The sequence below is a fragment of the Orcinus orca genome, chromosome 12 (genome assembly GCF_937001465.1).
Source record: "Orcinus orca chromosome 12, mOrcOrc1.1, whole genome shotgun sequence".
Classification (NCBI taxonomy): Eukaryota; Metazoa; Chordata; class Mammalia; order Artiodactyla; family Delphinidae; genus Orcinus; species Orcinus orca.
This window is the reverse complement of record NC_064570.1, coordinates 68,225,879-68,239,312: the sequence shown is the minus strand read 5'-3', so window position 1 is coordinate 68,239,312 and position 13,434 is coordinate 68,225,879. Positions and strand designations below refer to the sequence as shown.

Below are 13,434 nucleotides of genomic sequence, written 5' to 3'. Positions count from 1 at the left end.
GAACATTCTCAGTTGTTTAAAGAACTGACAGTCCTAGTATATAAGCATCACATTCAAAGTATTTTGCCACCTCGCCTATTATTAAGAGCTACACTGTCTTGAACGAGGTTAATTCATCTCTGTTTTAGTCACATAGTAGCCGGTCTCTTCTGCTCGTTTCCTGGGTGGTTTACTCTTCCCACTGAATGTGGTTTTTCTTGTGCTCCTTTTCATTTTAGAAGAGAGAGTAAATCCGGCGGATTTCAGAAAACTAGAATGGCTTTTCCCAGAAACAACAGCCAATTTTGATAAATTGTTGATTCAGTATCGAGGATTTTGTGCTTACACATTTGCTACAACAGATGGTCTTCTTCTTCCAGGTATATCATTGGAAATAATACTGTCCTCCCTTCTCCAATTTTTTTCTTTAAATGATGTGTCCTCATTGTCACTCACTCACTCACTTTGTAAAATTTTATGGACTCTAATGGTGAACTAGGAAAGGAGCTACAAAGATGACCTAAATGCAATATTTATCTTTGAAGTGCTCGCAGCATAACCCGATAGACTGACATAAACAAGAAATTACAATACAAGCGATAAGTGATGGAATGTGTATATAATGAAATATGGATGCTACAGCATCATAAAAGGGGGATGACTCATATGTCGATGAAGGATTTCAGAAGTGTTACGTGGCATTCCTAAAATAGATCATCTTCCAAAGTGATTACTTGAAAGCGCAACAGTTTGACTGATATGTTTATTAAACAATATTCTTTGTCACTTTATGGTTATATTCCGTTAACACAGATCAGGATTTCTGTATAAGGACATGGCCAGTATTTTATCAAGTACAATTTTTTATGATGTATATATTACTAGAACTTCTCTAAAGAGTAAATCAGAAATTGAGATGAAATAAATTATTATCCAAAAAGTACCATGTGAATTGGTAATAGAATTATTACAAAGAATTATTGGGATTGTGTGTATACAGGCTAGAGAACATACACATTGACTCATTTTTTTTTTTATGGTAGAGATTTTTTCATTATGCGAGTAATAAAAGGTTTACCTTGGGAGAACTGAGAGAATAGTATTCTGAGGTCCTGTGAGGGTCACTGACAGGAGAAAACAATCAAGAGCTGTGAAGAAGTAAAAAGCAATAGAATGGAGATGATTTCTTTCTCCCCTTCTCTTTTTTTTCCTTCCCTTCGCTCCCCCCCACCCCAAATCTCTCTCTCTCTGCCTCCACAAATAAGAAGGGAAGGGAGTCATGAGAGACACAAACACAGAAACATGGATTTGGGGTGACACAGAGGTAGCATGATGTGGTTGGAAAAGCTATGGGCCAAGATTGGGAGAGCCTGGTTTATTTTTCTTTTTTAATATTTATTTATTGTTTATTTTTGGCTGTGCTGGGTCTTAGTTGCGGCATGAGGAATCTTTTTTTTTTTCGTTGTGGCATGTGGGCTTCTTAGTTGCGCATGCGAACTCTTAGTTGCAGCACACATGTAGGATCTAGTTCCCTGGCCAGGGATGAACCCGGGCGCCCTGCACTGGGAGTGCGGAGTCTGAACTGCTGGACCACCAGGGAAGTCCTGGGAGAGCCTGGGTTCTAGTCCCCGTTGTTCCATTAGTAAACAGAGTAACTTTCAGCAAATCTCTTGTCTTTTGTGGACCTCAGCTTCCACGTCAGGAAAAGAAGGACCAACTAGGAGGTCTGTTTGGTCCCTTCCAGCTCCTACCAACTATGATTCTAAGAAAGGGGGAGAAAGAGAAAAAAAGTAGAAGGGCTTGAGGGGCTTTGCGTTTAGAATCCTCTCAGAATCAGCTAGCCTGGAGACTTTATTTCTACGTGCTACAATATTTCCTGGGCACCAGCCACCTGCACTGCCTCGGAGGAATCCCGTGAGAATCCCTCCTTCCTTGGAACTGCAGGCCACAGGGCTTGAGTCCCCGGGTAATGCTGGGGCTTACCAGGCAGGGTCCTTTTCAGATGACATCACTGACTTTACTGCTCACCTCTCGTTCCCTTGTGCACTGCTCTAGCCCCACTGGCCTTCTTGCTGTTCTCGAACATTCCGAGCTCATTTTCACCTCGAATCTTTTGCACTTGCTATTCCCTCTACTTGGACAGCTCTATTCCCCCACAGCTACATATCTTGCTCCCTCATCTTATTCAGCCTTCTCTGATCACCCAACTTAAAATGTCAATCTCGCCCTTCTTCCTTTTATTATGTGTTTAACCTGCTTTGCTTACTTGTTTTCTGTAGCACTGATCACTGTCTGGGCTATGGTATATTGATTCATTTCTTTTCTCTGTATCCTCAGTGCCAAGAACAGGGTCAGTAAATATTCGTTGAATAAGTGAAAGAATAAATAAATAAGACAGTGTTACCGTTTCCTATATAATTCCCACAAACTGTGGATACTTATAACCCATATTTTATGTAGTATCTTTTCATAGTGGGAGATACTTTCTAACATGCAAATGTACATTTTGGAACAGATGTTTCATTTTTGTAGTTCTTACAGAATTATTTTAAAAACTGTGCTTCTAGTAGTTAGTTTAGTTGAAGGAGATTTGAAAAACCTGCTAGATGATTAAGTGGCTTCTCATAAAAGATTTTTAAACAACTTATATCTGGATAGTGAAATATTTTTAGACAAAATCATAATTTAAAATTTAAAAATATGGGATTTCCTGGTGGTCCAGTGGTTAAGATTCCATGCTCCCAGTGCAGGGGGCACAGGTTTGATCCCTGGTCGGGGAACTAAGATCCTGCATGCTGCATGGTGTGGCCAAAAAATAAAATAAAATAAAATAATTTAAAATGTATAAAATAAATTTCATTTGAATTTTATGTAAAATATAATTTAACAAAATATAACTTAAAATTGCTAGTTGTAACATTTTAGCTAATAAAGACATAAGTGATATGTTAAAAATAGAATGTATAGGGAATGGTTCTACGAATGTATTATAAACATAGAATCAGTATTTCATATCTTTTTTTAACAATATATTTATTTATTTATTTGGTTGCACCAGGTCTTAGTTGCGGCTCCAGGGCTCCTTAGTTTTGGCATGCAAACTCTTAGTTGTGGCATGCATGCGGGATCTAGTTCCCCAACCAGGGACCAAACCCAGGCCCCCTGCATTGGGAGCACAGAGTCTTATCCACTGCGCCACCAGGGAAGTCTCAGTATTTCATATCGAATTCAATTCCTTTTCTTAATTTTCAGGAAATCCAGCAATTGGAATTTTGAAACATAAAGAAAAGTATTACACTTTCAATACCAGAGATGCTGCATATTCATTTGCAGAAAATCCTGAAAATTACATTGATAAAATTAGAGAAAAAGCCAAAAAAAATGCAGAATTGATTCAGCTACTGGAACTTCATCAACAGTTTGAAACCCTTATTCCAAATTCTCAGGTAAGCAGGGTTGGCATTTTAAGAATTCATGACATTTAAAAGTGTAGTTAATAAAAAAAAGTTACGTTTTGCTGTAGAATGGTCCCCCAAGTCCAGGCAAGAGACAGGGTCAGAATGAGGGCCTTTACAGGTTATCTGAAAGGGGTTCACATCTGAAGATGGAAACTAAGGAAATCCACAAAGAATAAATGAAAACAGGACAAGGAGTTAAATTGATGAATTAGACTGGAAAAATCTGAGAGAGCAAGACTACATTTAGATAAATAATTGGAACTACAGTATTTCCTTATCTAAAATGGAAGGAGCTTAGCACAGATAACATAGGTGGTAACTTAGGCTCAGAACTGTAAAATAATTTAACAGGTTTAAATTGCAGTAGTCTGAAAGGCCACAAAATGGATCTGAAGGTGTGTTTCTGTGTGTGTGTGTGTGCTGATTCCTTAATTCATTCAGCAGACACTTACTGAGCCGCTTGCTGTCACCAGGCATGATTCTGGGCACAGGGAACAAAGCAGGTAGCAATCCCTGCCTGCACAGGGCTCACATTCTACCACTGTGTATCCTTGTTTTCTTCCTCTTTGTCTCTCATTTGTACTGTTCACATTTTAATTGCTCTTTCTGTCATCTTCTCTTGTTTAATTTACCTCTTTTAAACTCACTAAACTAAAACCCCGCAATACATGGTTTATAAATGGTTTGTGTTTGTTTTATTTATCAACATTTTGACAGTGAAGCAGGTGGGTGTGGATACGACTGACCAGGTTGGCAGGGATCCCAGCAGTGACTGATAAGAGGACGATGGGGCTGGTGACAGTGAGGAACAGAGGATGGTCTGAACACTTGGGCAAGAAGACTGACATCCAGCCAAGGACAACTAGGTCAGAAGGGGGCAGCTGCTGGCACTCTTGTTCTCATACCACACTGCCAGTCTGTTGATGTGATGCTCCAGCTGCCCTTTTAAGATAGCACAAAGACAATGAAAGGCTAGAAGCAGATAACCAGGAAGGTGTCCTGTATGTAGATACTTGTCTGTTAAAGAACAGTTTTCCTCTACATATCTGGTCTTGTTTTTCCCTTTCTGTGCACTTAATCCTGTGTATTTAATCCTTCACTGACCTTTAATACCTATGGAAGTGAGTATTCTTTCTTCATATTTCAATGCTGTATTCATTATTTTTTCTTGCCATTTACTTGCATAATATTGTAAATTATCTTTTCAGCATCTTTTTACCTACCTAAGTATATCATAAGATCATTTTGAAGGCAAAAATTATATCTTATGCTCAATGGTAAGCGTTCAGTAATCATCTGTTTCTTGATTTGGGGAAAGAAGTTCATCTCTTGCCCCTCCTCTTTACTAGGACTTGAGTTTCTTAAACCTCTGCCACCCGCTCTAGCAACTTCATTTCCAGCATAATCATAACTTGTTTCGCCTGGAATCACTGAATACTTAATATTTTAATAGTGAGCTTCTGGGTGCTTTGGCAGAAAGATGAATATATTCCACTAAAAGAGATAATAATCTGCTATGTACGCAGAGCTTGAGTTTAAGCTATCTTCTAAAGATGTTCTGATACTTTAAACAAATGTGATGTATACGTAATCTTTAATAGCTATTCTAAACTTCTATCCATTTCCAATAAGGTATTCACTTATGCTCCCCACTGTGAACATTGGAGAGGGACATTTGACTTGGGATGAGTGATGTTAGGTTTTCTCCTTCCAAAATACACCTCTTACATTAAGTTCAAAAAATCAGGCACAAATTCATAATGCCTGGGAAATACATAATCAAAAGTAATTACATTTGGCTCGCTAATTATGAACTTTTTTAAATTTTGCTGGTATTTACAAGTATGTTTCATGTTGTTTTCCTAATATTTTGTCAGTTTTAGCTAAATATTTTAGTTATCTGTAAATAATGTTTATTTTTTACAAATATTAATTACAAAACTCCACTTCTTTAGATGAAAGAGGTTGACAAACATTATATAAAACCAATTGCAAAGTGTGAAAGTAGCACACAGACGGATACACATTTATTGCCACCAACAATTGTGAGATCATATGAGTGGAATGAATGGGAATTAAGAAGAAAAGCTATAAAATTGGTTTGTAACAATATTTTCTAAAATTATTTATAGGTTGGGGAATTTTAATATGTTGTTACTTATAGAGTTGGTAAGCTAAATTATTTATATAAAATAGTGAGTTGTACACAGTTTTTTTTGCTAAAATAAAAATAATTAGTATAATTTATAATTTTCCAGCTTTACATTGTAAGATTATCTTCTAGGTTTTTTTTTTTAATTAGTTTATTTATTTATTTTTGGCTGCATTTGGTCTTTGTTGCTGCGCGTGGGCTTTCTCTAGTTGCAGTGAGTGGGGCCCACTCTTTGTTACAGTGCAAGGGCTTCTCATTGTGGTGGCTTCTCCTGTTGCGGAGCACGGTCTCTAGGCATGTGGGCTTCAGTAGTTGTGACACACGGACTCAGTAGTTGTGGCACGTGGGCTCAGTAGTTGTGGCGCACGGGCTTAGTTGCTCCGAGACATGTGGGAATCTTCCCGGACCAGGGATCGAACCCGTGTCCCCTGCATTGGCAGGTGGATTCTTAACCACTGCGCCACCAGGGAAGTCCCTATCTTCTAGTTTTAAGCATATATAGAAATACAGAAGCATGAAACTGCTCTCAAATTATATCAGCCAGTAACTAGAACAATGATAGTTGCTATCTTTCTCTCTATCTCCTTTTCTCAATCTCTACTCTGTCTCTCTACTGATGTATATAATAGTTTTAATTAATTGTGCTAACCTATAAGGTGCTAGTATTTAAAGCCCTGCAGCTTCCTCTAATCATTTAAAGCATACCCTTCTCTTTCTTTGACTTTTTTTTGAGGAGCAGAATGTTACTGCTGTTATAGCACAGATACAGTCCCCTCTTATTGTCAACTTGTTCTCTCCAGACGTCTCACTTGTCCTTCTGATTCGCAGTCATCTTAATCACAGTAGGTACCTACCCTTGAAGCCTTCTTTGAAACTCTCATCGCTATCTGACTCAGTGGAATTCCCCCCACTCTTCCTTTTGACAGTATCTGGTCATTTTAAACAACAAATATTTATAGTGTGAAGGAACAAACTCTTTTTATAACTGTAGCCTTTTCTCAGTGTATTTTATCCAGCTCTTTAACGGAAATCAGGTGTGGAAATAAAGGAAGACTACTCAAATGAGAACAGAGGCTATTTATTCGAAGCTTGCTATATCAAGGGAGCCAGTCACCATCACTTGTGTTTGGCAGAGACTCAAAGTTGGGGAGAGGAGTGAGAAAGTTTTATAGTGAAAAAGGGGAAGGCTTCAGGTATTCCTCTGATTGGAGGATGTTGACAGGGGAAACTGGAGACGGGCTAACTAGCAGCGGGCGATGGGGGGGTATCTTTTGTGATTGGTTTAGTGAGCATATTTGGCTTTCTCTAGTTGGACCAGAGATGGAAGGGGAGACAGCAGGAAAAAAAAAAATAGGGCTGTTCTGCTCTTCTGAGCTGATTGCTACAGCTACCGAGGTTGTGGTTTGGCTTCCAAGACTGGTTGCTGCAGAGGTTTGGGTTCGAGTTCTGTTATCATATAAGGTCCAACCTAGGTCCGTTTGTATATTCAGTCTCTCTTTTCACTAACCACATCATTTCCCTTGCCACCCTCTCTGGTGGCAGCTTTTCAGTCCCCTGATTTCTCAAGATGAGGAAGGTTCAGCTTCCTGGAATATTTTCCAGATCAGCGGTCCCCAACCTTTTTGGCACCAGGGACCAGTTTCGTGGAAGACAGTTTTTCCACGGGGGAGGTGGGGGATGGCTCAGGCGGTGATGGGAGCGATGGGGGCGATGGTAGCGATGGGGAGTGATGGGGGTGATGGGGGGCGATGGGGAGCGATGGAGAGCGATGGGGGCAATGGGGAGCGATAGGGATCGATGGGGGTCGATGGGAGGCGATGGGGGCGATGGGGAGCGTTGGGGGCGATGGGGGCGATGGGGAGCGATGGGGGGCGATGGGGGCGATGGGGAGCGATGGGGGGCGATGGGGGCGATGGGGGCGATGGGGGGCGATGGGGAGCGATGGGGGCAATGGGGGGCGATGGGAGGCGATGGGGAGCGATGGGGGCGATGGGGAGCGTTGGGGGCGATGGGGGCGATGGGGAGCGATGGGGGGCGATGGGGAGCGATGGGGGCGATGGGGGCGATGGGGGGCGATGGGGAGCGATGGGGGCGTTGAGGAGCGACGGGGGCGATGGGGGAGATGGGGGCGATGGGGGGCGATGGGGGCGATGGGGAGCGATGGGGGCGATGGGGAGCGATGGGGAGCGATGGGGGCGATGGGGAGCGATGGGGACGATGGGGAGCGATGAGGGCGATGGGGAGGGATAGGGGACGATGGGGGGCGATGGGGAGCGATGGGGGCGATGGGGGGCGATGGGGAGCGATGGGGGCAATGGGGAGCGATGGGGGGCGATGGGAGGCGATGGGGAGCGATGGGGGCGATGGGGAGCGTTGGGGGCGATGGGGAGCGATGGGGGGCGATGGGGAGCGATGGGGGCGATGGGGGCGATGGGGAGCGATGGGGGCGATGGGGAGCGACGGGGGCGACAGGGGCGATGGGGAGCGATGGGGGCGATGGGGAGCGATGGGGGGCGATGGGGAGCGATGGGGGGCGATGGGGAGCGATGGGGGCGATGGGGGGCGATGTGGGGATGGGGGCGACGGGGGGAGACGGGGAGCGATGGGAGCGATGGGGGGCGGCAGATGAAGCTTCGTTCGCTCGCCTGCAGCTCACCTCCTGCTGTGCGGCCCGGGTCCTAACAGGCTGCGGACCGGTACTGGTCCTCGGCCCAGGGGTTGGGGACCCCTGTTCCGGATCATTGTTCCATTAGCATTCTTACCATTTACTCTTCTGTAGTTCATGAAGCTCCCATTCCCTGCATTCTTTTCTGTTATCTATCAATACTAGACTCACTTGAGCTCATCAGATGTATACTGCGTAACGTATATATATCCTACCACCTTGTTCTTCAGGAACTAATAGTCTAGCAAGTGACATTGATACACTAAAAATATTTTAGTATCTCTTGGTAAGTGGTATAACAGAAGTGAAATAAAAATTCTACTCCATTGACTTAGGTGACATTTTAAGTTGGTCTTGAGATACACATAGACAAAGGAGAAGAGAGGAGTGATGGTTGGACAGGATATGGGAGGTATAGGTGGCAGATTAGGTCTGGCCTGGAAATGTTAAGAGAATGCGGTGTTCAATGGGGCTGAACCTCATACTGACTGGACCCCCCTGTCTTCTCACTCCTCGACTTCATTCTTCTTCCCACCTTAGATGGAATTATCCCCTAGAATTGCAGCATGTTGAATGCCAGCTCCCCATGTATTACCAACATGACCTGTTGATAAGACAAAGCTGAGTATATGGCTTAGAGCTGTAACGGAAACCACCCCTTCAGCAGAGCTTTGCAATGTCTCAGAGGGGGAACAGCAAGGTCAGGATTTATTGAGACTTTGAAGTTTGGTTGAAGGCAGGTCTTTTGATGCCTGGGCTCAGTCAGGGGATGTGTTGGGGGCCTGAATTGGGTTGTAAAGATTATGAAAAAGCAGTCCAGGGTTGATGGGAATAGCAAGGTGAATCTTCAGGCAAGGGATGCAGAGTCTTAGGGCTTCTTCTGTGTGTTAATGCTTACCACTGAAGAGTCATGCATCTTTCAGAACATGCATCATGTTCTGTAATGAACAATCAAGTTATTTGCTTTGGCAAGAGTCTCTTGGAATAATAAAATTATGCTAGTGAAGACAAAGGAATAGCAAAGTCCTGTTAATGTAGACGATAAGCTGTGTGTGGGAGAAGTAGTTTTGGTTCTCAGTCACCTGCAGTGTCTCAAACGCTGAAATGTTTCCTCTAATTCCAGGTCTCTCCTTCTTAACTCACATGCTGTAATCCCTTCTGAGTTTTTTCCTTGGATTTTACCACAACTTCAATAAAACTCTTATTCTCTTTTTTTATAAACTCCTCCTTGCTTCCCAGCCTGAGCAAACTGTTTAATCTCATGTTTAGTTGTAATCCATAAAAGGAGTAAGCATAATGTAGAAAAATGTAAAGTATTATCTGGAAACATCAGAGCTTTTTATATTAGAAGTTTTGGGTGAAGCCCATTTAGGTAAGACAATGGAAATCTTAAATTGTTGTCTTTTAAAAAAATAAGCCAAGAATGGTGGGAAAATCCAAGTTATATGACTCTCAAAGTATAATAATGAATGAATTATTATATTATTATATTAACAAAGAATTGAGCTCACTGTAGGTTTGAATCTGTGTGTTCTCTCTTTGGGTCCATTTTCATTATTTAATCTATTTTCCTACTTCTCAGCCAAGGGTATTTATTTTCTGTTATGTTCTAAATTTTCCAGTGTTTTAATGTTTTGCAGAAACATGCTATGTTGCAGGACTAATTTCTTTGTGGATTGAGATGAAAAATAAAGGCCGATACTAACTGGTACCTGACAGTATTTTATTTGTTCTTTAGAGAAATGTTCATTCCTGTGTATTCTCTTTCTACTTAGGCCAATTTGCGTCGGAAAGTTACTCACTCGGTACAGACTGATCTTAGTCACATGAGAAGAGAAAATTGTTCCCAGGTGTACCCTTCAAAGGATGCTAGCACACAGTCAAAGAGGGAAGCCAGCAGCCAAGTGCCCCGGCCCCAGATTTATGTAGCTGGTTTCCGCGGGGGCCATACCAAGACCACCTGTGAAATCAAGGTGAATTTAACTAGAGCCATTGATGAAATCTAGTTAGAGACCACACTTTTAACGTAGATACCACTAAATTGTGAACAATGGCAAATATTTAGAAGTATTTTTGCATCCATGAAAATTAGCAAATTTTGTGGGGCTGGCACGTTCATTGGTGGTATGAATGTTTTTGGGTTCTCACCCATGTGCACTGTCAAACTGCTACAACAAATGAAAAATCGTTTTCTGTAATACATTTTTCATTCTATTAAAATTGCAAAGTAAAACTCTGTCCATTCCTCTTTGACTTGTAAGAAAAAGTTTGGCAGCATTAAGACTGAAATTATTAGATATTAATATAAGATGATTAGATATTAATATATATAAGATTGTTATGCATGGGATAGAAATTTATTTAGATAACTTTTTATATATTGATATAAGATTATTGTGCCTGGGATAGAAGTTTATTTCTAAAATCATATTTAATGTTGAACATTAAAAATTTAAACCATAATCAATATTTTCAGCTTCATTAGCTATTAAATGCACCATGGATTAAATTGATATGTAATAAGACCTCACTAATTTGGAACAGTTGGAACAAAGATCCACATGATGTTTTTATTTTTTAAAATTTTATTTAAAAAAGTATTTATTTATTTTTATTATGTATTTTTAAAAATTTATTTTGGCTGCACTGGGTCTTAGTTGAGGCATGCAGGATCTTCGTTGTGGCATGCGGGATCTTTAGTTGCAGCATGCGGACTTCTTAGTTGCGGCATGTGGGGGGCATGTGAACTCTTAGTTGCGGCATGCATGCAGGATCTAGTTCCCTGACCAGGGATCCAACCTGGGCCCCCTGCATTGGGAGCGCGGAGTCTTACCCACTGGACCACCAGGGAAGTCCCACATGATCTTTTTTAAAATCTGGAAATTTTACATGGAATCTGGATTCTGGCCCCTTGAAAAGATCGGGATATCTAGCAGCACTCGGCCAGCATTCCTGTAACTAGTAGCTTTGCCCTTTCGTAGGGCAGGTACTTCTGGTTTTAATTCTTGCTGCCTTATGGGTCTCCTACTTCACTCCTTTGACCTATTTGCCTAACTCCATAGGTTGTGTTTAGGGCCCCTGTCAATTACTGATAGCCACATTTTAGAGCTGTTGTTTTGTTGCTGCCTTACACACTCCCAATACCTAAGCATGGATAATGAAGTCTCTCAAGCAGACGGCCTGTTAAGCCTGGGGGCAGGGGGTGTCATTTATATTTAGCACGTATTTTTGGCTTAGGTGACTCTTACTAAGGTGTTTGTATAATTTATTTTCTATGTAGGTTAAATGTTACTTATAATATGATATGTTTCAAAATCCATTTTTCTCAGATACTATGAAGGTAAACTTCAAACAGATCTACTTCTAAGTTGTCATGATTTTCATACCTGTAGTTTAATTTTTTTATTGAAATATAGTTGATTTACAATGTGTTAATTTCTGCTGTACAGCAAAGTGATTCAGTTATCCATATATCTACATCCTTTTTTATATTCTTTTCCATTATGGTTTATCACAGGATATTGAATATTGTTCCCTGTGCTCTGCAGTAGGACCTTGTTGTTTATCATACCTGTAGTTTAAAAATGAAGTTAAAGATGGGCTGGCTGGCTGTTGAGGCAAGGCCTGGGGGTGGGGGTGGAGTGGACGTGGGGTTGGGAGGGCTCTGTACCTGAAGAGGGTGGTTACAGCTAATACTAAACTTTGCAAATTCAGGAATTTGATTTTACCTGTTCTAATCAACCCTCCTTTGATTCTGCAAGATTCCTAAACACAGAAAAGGATGGCTGATAAGCCACAATTTGGGGTTACCAGGTTAGGGCTGAAAGTAGAATTGCCAAGTGCATAAGAATACCACATACTATATGAAAAGCTAAGTATCAGAAAGTCATCTGGTAAGTACAACAGAATGAGAATACGGGGAGCTAGATCAAACGGTAAACTCATCTTCTCCCAAGACCTCCACTGTCTACCCAAGCCCCATCACTCTCTAAAGATTTCCAACCATATGTTGGACCCAGTGTCAGTCGGTTACCCCCATTTCAGCAGGTCACAGGCCGAACTCATTTCCTCTACCGAACTTGTTTCTCTCTCTGTATTTCCTTCTGTGGTCAAAGGCATCACTACCTACTCAGTAGCATAAATTAAAAACTTCTGGATTGTCTTTCTCACACAGCCCCTGCATTTAACTAGTCACCAAGCCCTGTTGACTTGGCTTCATCTGCCTTTGGGAACCGTGTCTCCCTATTCTCACTGCTATTGTCGTAGTTTAGGACTTAGTCCTATTGCCTGATTCATCGGCGTAACTTTTCTAACACACAAATTTGATCAGGTCACCTGGCTTCCTCCCCTACAACCTTCACTTCCCTTGTTTAAAAAGACACTTTTCATTATCTGGGGGATAAAAACTCCTTGCCATATTCTATAAGACTTTTCATATATATCCATGTATCTTCCAGTTTCATTTTCTGCCCCCTCATGCTCTCTGCACACACTACACATACAGGCAAATGGAGCCCAAACTCTTCGAGTGTGTTATGGTCTTTGATACCATCCCTCTCTGTGCTTGCTTGTCACTCTGTCCCCTGGAATGTACTCCACAGACACCCTCAGGAAATCTGTTTGTCCCCATGAAATCTGTTGATCAGATTTTACTTTTTCAATGAAGGTTTTCCCCATCACCTTTGAGAGAATTAATTGCTCTTCCTTTGGGTTTTCATTGGATTTTATTCATATTCTTATTATAACATTTGAAGTAAAAAGGTCTATATGTGTCCATCTGTATTCTCCCCGTTAGACTGTGCATTTCTTGAGATTTGAACTGTGTTTTAGTCATTCTTATATCCCTGGTATTGTTATAGTACCTTGTTGGATGAATGAATTTTAAAAGAAAAGGAATGAAAGAAAGGACAAACTGGAAGCAGAGTACCGGTTGAGTGATTATTCTAATAGTCAAGGTGGTAGTTCAGTCGCAAAGTAGTTTTTGGAAAAGAGGGAGAAAAACTGAGAGGCAAAGTAAGAACATCTATGGGGAAGGTGGTGGGAAATAAAGTTGGATAAGCAGGGTTGTATAGATTTTGGAGGACTCTGAAAGCCAGGCAGAGGAATGTGTTGCGTTCCTGTAGTAGGATATTAGAAAACTGTGGCAGATTCTTGAACAGAAGATTCATTGTGGAAGGGGG

The 13,434-nt window shown here is 41.4% G+C and overlaps 2 protein-coding genes across 2 annotated transcripts in view; both read left to right on the top strand.

The window, feature by feature from the left end:
• The window catches only part of CFAP206 (cilia and flagella associated protein 206), a 34,002-nt gene extending 22,392 nt beyond the window's left edge, over nt 1-11,610 (top strand). The window contains exons 10-13 of the mRNA XM_049695636.1: nt 219-359; nt 3,232-3,425; nt 5,393-5,536; nt 10,030-11,610. Of these exons, the coding sequence (XP_049551593.1) occupies nt 219-359; nt 3,232-3,425; nt 5,393-5,536; nt 10,030-10,260 (710 nt within the window). The 3' untranslated portion in view covers nt 10,261-11,610. The remainder of the gene's footprint in view (nt 1-218; nt 360-3,231; nt 3,426-5,392; nt 5,537-10,029) is intronic.
• The window catches only part of SLC35A1 (solute carrier family 35 member A1), a 39,491-nt gene continuing 36,146 nt past the window's right edge, over nt 10,090-13,434 (top strand). Inside the window, exon 1 of the mRNA XM_049695640.1 lies at nt 10,090-10,227. The gene's annotated coding sequence lies outside the window, so the exon portion shown is untranslated. The remainder of the gene's footprint in view (nt 10,228-13,434) is intronic.